At 32.7% G+C, this 7,597-nt stretch overlaps 1 protein-coding gene across 1 annotated transcript; it reads left to right on the top strand.

The window, feature by feature from the left end:
* The first annotated feature begins 3,716 nt into the window (after positions 1-3,716).
* LOC145559688 (GPI-anchored protein LLG1-like) lies at positions 3,717-6,070 on the top strand. The gene is made up of 3 exons (XM_081621049.1): positions 3,717-4,137; positions 4,248-4,304; positions 5,339-6,070. The coding sequence occupies exons 1-3, from the start codon at positions 4,062-4,064 to the stop codon at positions 5,707-5,709; spliced, it is 504 nt and encodes a 167-aa protein (XP_081477175.1). The 5' UTR covers positions 3,717-4,061; the 3' UTR covers positions 5,710-6,070.
* The last annotated feature ends 1,527 nt before the right edge of the window (positions 6,071-7,597 follow it).

The raw sequence follows: 7,597 nt of genomic DNA, 5'->3' as shown, positions 1-7,597 counted from the left end.
GGAAGATCAAAACGCCCTAACATGACACTAGGAATCATAATAACAACCTAAACATGATTTCTATATCATAATATCAATAAATCAATTGAATCACTTACTTGGATGCCTCGTACCTCTTTCTTATAACAACATACACGCATTAGTAACTTCAAGGAAAATAATAAATCAAACAATTAAATTAAATAATGGAAATAGAGATTTGGGACCTGTAGACACCCAAATGTGTCTCCCCAAAACCAAACCCAGTGATGAATACCTTTCATGTCATTTGATTATCGAACAAAGCGAAAGTGTGAAAAGTCTAGTGATGAGGATGTTTTTATTAAAATATCTCTTATTTCTGTTTTTGAAAATATTTCTTTTCTTACCTTATTTATGAAAAACGTGCATTCCAGTTTAGTTTGGTCCATAGGGTCCAATAATAGTGTATTTGGATGGGGCTTGAAAAGACCTTTCCTGATATATTATAAGCCCAATTCCGATGAATAATGAGGAAGTTATGACCAAAATACTAAACTAGGCCCGATTTGGTTTTTATATGGGGCCCAATGATCTAGAGGATGGCCTATTATTAATTATCATTCCTAAAGCTATTAGGATTGATTATAGTCTTCTAGAATACTCTAGAAGGTTCTTTTAAATCCTAATGGAGTTAGGATTGATAATTATGTTTCAAAGAGTTTGAAATTGAATAAAACTACTCATTTTTAGAATCCTTGTTTTGTACGAAGTGGAATATATTCAGATTTTATTTTCGTGCCTCATAATCTTTATCCAAATTTTATATGGTTGTATATATCTTGAAATTATCTTTCCAATGATATATTATAATATTAAATCCGAGCTATAACGAAAAAGATATGAATAAGATATGAAACTCTATCCAAAACTGACACCCTTTCACTATGTCGGCCATATCTTTTTATCTACAAAATATTTTAATCTGATTTTAATTGGGTTTAAAAGAAGACTTCAAGATCTTTCCAACGACAAATTATATGCCTTATTTGGAATTTCGAATCAAAAGATATGATAAAAAAATGCGTGAAACTGATTATTAGCGCCTAAGGCTTGGCGCCTAGCGCTAACCTTCGGTGCCTGGCGCTAATGACCAGCGTCCGGCACTAATCGTGTTTTATTCTCGTTGAAACTCTGATTCGTTTTTTTATCCATCCGATTGATTTTCTCTATAAATAGCCTCTTAAAAATCTGTTTTCAATCATCAATTCTCAACAATCATCAATTCTTATTCTTTCTAATTCTTTCTTCTCACCAACTCTCATCAAGAATTTCTTGATTCTCTCTCTCTTTCTAGCCTAGCCTTTTACAAACACAATTCATTATACATTAGCACTAGACACACCGAAATAGTGGAAGGGTGTCAGTTTTGGATAGAGTTTCATATCTTATTCATATCTTTTTTGTTAGCTTGGATTTAATATTATAATATATCATTGGAAAGATAATTTCAAGATCTATCAAACCATATAAAATTTGGATAAAGATTATGAGGCACGAAAATAAAATCTGAATACATTCCACTTCGTACAAACACAAGGATTCTAAAAATGAGTAGTTTTATTCAATTTCAAACTCTTTGAAACATAATTATCAATTCTAACTCCATTAGGATTTAAAAGAACCTTCTAGAGTATTCTAGAAGACTATAATCAATCCAAATAGCTTTAGGAATGATAATTAATAATAGGCCCTCCTCTAGATCATTGGGCCGCATATAAAACCAAATCGGGCCTAGTTTAGTATTTTGGCCATAACTTCCTCATTATTCATCGGAATTGGGCTTATAATATATCGTTGGAAAGCTCTTTTCAAACCCCATCTAACTACACCATTATTGGACCCTTGCTATGGACCAAAGAAAACTGGATTGGCTGTTTTCTTAAAATAGGTTTTCAAAAACAGAGAGAAGAGAATAGAGTTAAAACTATTCGCAACACTAGATTTTCCACACTTTCACTTCATTCGATTATGATTCGACGCGAAAGGTATTCATCACCGGGTTTGGTTTTGGGGAGACACAAATGGGTGTCTACACCTATTTTTAGGGCAGGTTCAATCTCTTTTAGGTTGTATTTGTACCTTCGTCCTCGAATATTCAGTCATGATTCCAGACCACTATAGAGTTAGTGATTTCATAGATCGTGAAGGGGTATAATCTTCACCCTGTGAACGGTTGACTAAAACTTGTTGGCGACTCTTTTACTCTAGCTTCCTTTCCTTTGGACGCCACCATTCTTTGGTGTATGATTACAGTGGGGCTCAAGTGTGAGATGCTTAAAATTATTCCCTAAAATAATCCTTTCGTGATTGAGTGTAAATAAAATCAATTAACTTTGTTTTAGGTATTACATTGCATATATTATTTGGCGATGAAATTGTGAAAAAGGTAGAGCTAAAAGAGGCCTCACTAGGGTAAGGAGGGAAATTTCCCTCAAAAGGAATGTTGTCTTGGTACCCTTGCTCCCTAACTCATTTCTGGTATTTGTAGACCAATTTGGGCATGAGTAAACTTATGATTTGTGCTAAATATCTCTTGAACTATACAAGGGAGAAAGGTATGAACGAAGTTTATGGGTTTTCCTAATACTCATTGGAGACTATTTATTGGTTTTTAATAAAAAAAAAAAGGGTAATGATAGACTCAATTCTAATTCAAGGTTCCCTAGACAGTCAGGAATTCAAATCTTAATACACCCTTAAAAGTGTAAATCCTAGACTTTTAAAGGGCCATGGGCATAAGGGAAATGAGATCCCCAACGACGGGCTACCCTCCTCACACTATACATGTGCTTACTTTGACTATACTTTTTATCAATATATATCTAAAAACATATGTTGATATATTAAATATTTCATAAGTAGTCTTTATGATAATACTAACCTTTTATACTTCTTTATATTATATAATTACAAATATAAGTGGTTAAAGTTGAACATTGACATTTGTGGCAGTGAAAATGTTGCGATTATTATGAAAATGATGAATTATATTTTTCTTAGGGTTTTCATTATTCCGCTGTCGAAATATTGGTGTTGGGGTTGAGGTTTATTGTGGAGTTGACGGTGCTGGGTTTGTTGTTTAATGTGTTACTAGGTCATATCTGCCACTGTTGTTGAGATATGAAGGAGGAGGAATAATGAAGAAGGACAAAAAAAACACAATAATACATTTATGCTAGGTAAACCATAAGACTAGAGAATTACTATAATACTTCCTCCGTCAATTTATTATATGTCTATTTCTTATTTTGCATGGGAATTAACAAAGTTAAAGATTCCTTAAAAGTAATAATTGGGAGTATAAATATTGTGGGGTTAAAGAGAGATAGAGAGAAAGAAAAAGTGATTGGAAATTAGGAGAGAAAAAAAATATTAAAAATTAATGTTAAAGTAAAAAAAAAAAAAAAAAAAAAAAAAAAAAAAAAAAAAAAAAAAAAAAAAGAGAAAAAAAGATGACAAATCATCAAAAAGAAAATAACATTGTAGAAAGTACAACCTATAAAAAAAACACTTAATTTTGATGATTCAAAAAAATAATACATGCATTATACATTTATACCTGTAATAAAAGGACGCAGGGATGACTATTATTCGTACAATTCGTATAGGCACGCTTGTAAAAGCAAACAAACATTTTTACTTTAATACCAGTATTAATAATTTAATATAATGAATATTTTGGCGGCCATTAAACGTGGAAGGATGAAAATAAAGTAACAAGAAAGAATTTGAGAGAGGACTGCAAAATTGCAAGGTTGAAATAGATGACAGGCGATACACTTCATTACATTAAAATATTAATACGCGCTTTTTCTCACTCCTGTCTTCCAAATTTAGGAGGAGGTACCAAAACCCATTACTTTTTCCCCCAAAAAAATTTATTAATTAAAAAAAAGAGAGAGAAAGGAAAGCAGCCATTGATAAGGTGAAGGAAGTTCCAGAATCAATTATTGCCGATCAATTAAACTTCTGATTGATTGATTGGTCTGTAATTTGAAGAACCCAGCTCATATTTCTGGTCTTTTTTTTTTCTTTGAAAAATGTCGATAAATCGATATTTGGGTTCCATCGTTTTCTTGCTTCTCTTTAGTTTGGCATCTTCCAGCTTCATTTCTGGTACGATTTTCTTCTGCGATGAAATTTTCTTATTACTGTATTGAAATTATTATCTTAAATCTGGGTTTTGATTATTTTTTTTGTTTCTGATTTTTATTATTTTTATGCAGATGCCATTTTTGAATCTCATAGATCTACCGGCCGCTCTTTGCTTCAGACCCAGAAAAGTAATTATTATTATCTTTTAAAATCTCAAATGTTTTGATTTGTTGTAGATATGATTTATTTTCATTAATTACTAGATAATTTCAACTTTCAAGGATAGGGACAAAACTAGTGTATTATTTCAGGCTATTGATTTGTTGATTTGTTTCTGGAACGAGCAGATCAGCTAGATATTACGTTTTCGGTTATTAGTTTTTGATTTGGCTGCTAAGTTAAGCATGTTTTTTGTTTTTTTTTTTTTTTTTGAAGGAGATAAATTTAGCATGTTAATATCAATTTTAGTACCAAAGATTGAAATTGTGGTTAATTTTTATTTCCTTGGGGTAATATTGTGATGGGTTTGAGTGATTTAAATAAAGGTTTCACATTGTTTCTATTTACTGCTGGTGTGGGCCGTGTCGTCGTTACAATTTCTTTGAATTATGCTGAAGATCAGTCTGTTTAAGATGTTTTCTGTAAGGGTTTGAAGTTTACTTTAGTTTTGCCAGTTATTTTTGTAGCAGTAGTCTTTAGCATTTGGTTTCTAATAAAAATCGATCATAAGCGAGAAAGTGTTTCAATTAGTGTATGGAAGGAATGGGAAATAGGCAAATAACAATGACTTGCTAGAAATACTGTGTTATGAAAATACTTGTATTGTATAGGAGTTTACTAGTGTTTTGTTGGGGAAATAAGTATCTTTAGTGAATTGAGCTAGTATTTGAGATAATATTGTAGCATGTAGTTTTTGTGTTGCGAAGTTATATGTTATTGTGTGATAAGTGAGTTGTATTAAAGATTTGTTGCATTAAAACATGCTTGAGCTTTGGGAAATTAATATCTGGTGATCATCTATGCTGCTGATCATCGATTGATTCTTTCTATAGATTGTTTGGATTGAGAGGATATATTATATAGCCCCAATCTCCTGCTAGCATTTTAGCATCGTACAGCTTCATTAGTTCCTTGTGTTTGTGAGTAGGTTGTACTAGGGCTCCGTGAGCGGGCTTCAATGAATTTTGCTCTGTTTAGTTAATCTATTTCATGTGATGTGCAGATTGCCCAATAAATTTTGAAGGTCAAAACTACACCATCATTACTGACAAATGCAAAGGACCAAAGTATCCAGCTGATATTTGTTGCAAGGCCTTCAAGGAGTTTGCTTGCCCTTTCGCAGACAACCTTAATGACCTGACTAATAACTGTGCAAGTACTATGTTTAGCTACATAAATCTCTTTGGTAAATACCCACCGGGCATTTTTGCGAATGAATGCAAAGAGGGTAAAAACGGCCTCGAATGTGATGAAAACTCAACAAAGGCAGTGTCAAGAGACTCAATAACAAACAGTGCTCACACAACTAATATTTTGTCGCCTGTGTTGGTGATATTGGCTACCTCCTTTATATATTTGTTTTGTTTATTCTGAAGGCCGAGGTGCTGACACCATTGCCTGTCTTATAGTTTGTTCATTCTTTCTAATACCATCTCAGTAATATCTCAGTCTAAGGTTGCTGATCGAAAATATTGCTTTCACGTAGAATTTTTGTCATGTGTACTATCTACTGTATGTTTACCATATTCTTATTGACTCTTTATGTAATTTAAATCTGTATAACAAAATGAGCTGTTTGAGGGCTGTCATTTCTGTTGATGTATTTATTTTTGTAATTGTCCCAGTATAACCAGCTCATTGAATGAGATGTATAAGTTAAATTATTCTTGCTACTAGCCACTGAGAATTCAAACTTCAAATTAATTTATTATCAATGTATTTTATTTTGTTTTTATTTTTTGTTTTCCCGCAATTCGGAATGTATCAAGAATGGTAGGAAATTTCATACAATTTATGAATTTAAGGGTTGATTATGACTACAAACTTTGTTGCATGTATCTGTCTTAACATTGATTTGATTCCGCTCTTCCTAGTCAAATCCCAGCCCCTTAGCAGCAGTGCGGAAGGCCGCCAGCGACCTGTGCAGGTGGGTGTATTTTGCCTTTTGGATTCGATGCCGTGCTCGCGGCTAGTGGTGATCCGCTCATCTTGGTCAACAACCCAACTGTTGTTGATCAGATGCTCACAACCTGGCCGCCGATCCTTGTGATTGTTTACCTTGTGGCTTCTATGGTTTAACCAAGAGTCGGTATGTAAGGGTTTTGTTCTTCTTGTTTTTCAGCCCTCCTTATCATTTGCAGCGATTAAATGGATTCCATAAATTAGTTAATGTCCTCATGCTCACTCACTTGATTGATGATTATGATGAAAACATTTATAATCAATCAATAAATATAAAAATATATATTAAAAGACATGCCAACAATAACACATGTCATCTGTTTTTTTAAGGGGTTTTTTCTAAGTTATGCCTCCCAAGTTATTGAATTTCTAAGTTGTACCATCCCTCCGTATTTTTTTTAAGTGTTAGAGTTTGACCGTCACATAATTTTAAGCAATTTAATTGACTTAAATAATATAAGAGGTAGGTGGGGTAGTTAAAAAATTGTAAAAGAAAGATAGTGGAGTAAATAGTTTATTGAAAATTAATGAATGTGAGAGGATAAACATAATAATAAAGTAGTAGTGGGTTTAGGTGGGTACCATGAGAGGAGAGAGAGATGTACTCCCTCTGTTTTTAAATATTTGCTCCATTTCTCAATGCGCGGAGTTTTAGGAGAAATTGGAGAAAGTAATAAAATAGGGAGGTAGTGGGGTTGGTGGAAAATAAAAAATTGTAGAAAGCAAAATTAGTGGAGAGAATTGGAGGAGAGAGAATATATGTTGGGTCCACTATGTGAGAGAAATTAATTAAATATTGTAAAATCTTTCCAAATAAGGAAATAGAGCAAGTATTTAAAAACGCCCGCAAAAGGAAAGTGGAGCAAGTATTTAAAAATGGAGGGAGTAATATTTTAATGTAGCTTTTTGCCAAAAAAGGAAATGTAACACTTATTAAAACACGACCGGATTTGGTAAGTGTAACACTTAAAAAAACACGGAGGGAGTACTTTTTTCAAAGTTATAAGTTGTAGCCTCCACCTCATGATATTTTATCAACAATACCCTTTGACAGCCATTTTCGTTAACGAAAGTTAAGTTATTTTATCAACAATGGTGTCGGGGCGTTACTAATTTGACACGTGTCCCATTCTAATTGGTTTAACGCTGTAAAATATTTTTTAAAAATGTTATTGTTAACGTCAAATGTTATTGTTAATAAAAAAGAAGTTATTGTTAACGTCAAATGTTATTGTTAATAAAAATTAGTTAGGTTAAGGGCACAACTTAGACGTTTGAAAAAGGATGGGCATAACTTAGA

This window comes from Chenopodium album, chromosome 9 (assembly GCF_948465745.1).
Source record: "Chenopodium album chromosome 9, dcCheAlbu1.1, whole genome shotgun sequence".
Classification (NCBI taxonomy): Eukaryota; Viridiplantae; Streptophyta; class Magnoliopsida; order Caryophyllales; family Amaranthaceae; genus Chenopodium; species Chenopodium album.
Note: the sequence above shows the minus strand (reverse complement) of the source record. Positions and strands in the feature narration are given on the sequence as shown.

Coding starts and splice junctions, on each gene's coding strand:
- LOC145559688 (XM_081621049.1), top strand. CDS start 4,062: ATGTCGATAAATCGATATTTGGGTTCCATCGTTTTCTTGCTTCTCTTT. Junction 4,138..4,247: donor ATCTTCCAGCTTCATTTCTG/GTACGATTTTCT, acceptor ATTTTTATGCAG/ATGCCATTTTTGAATCTCAT. Junction 4,305..5,338: donor TTTGCTTCAGACCCAGAAAA/GTAATTATTATT, acceptor TGTGATGTGCAG/ATTGCCCAATAAATTTTGAA.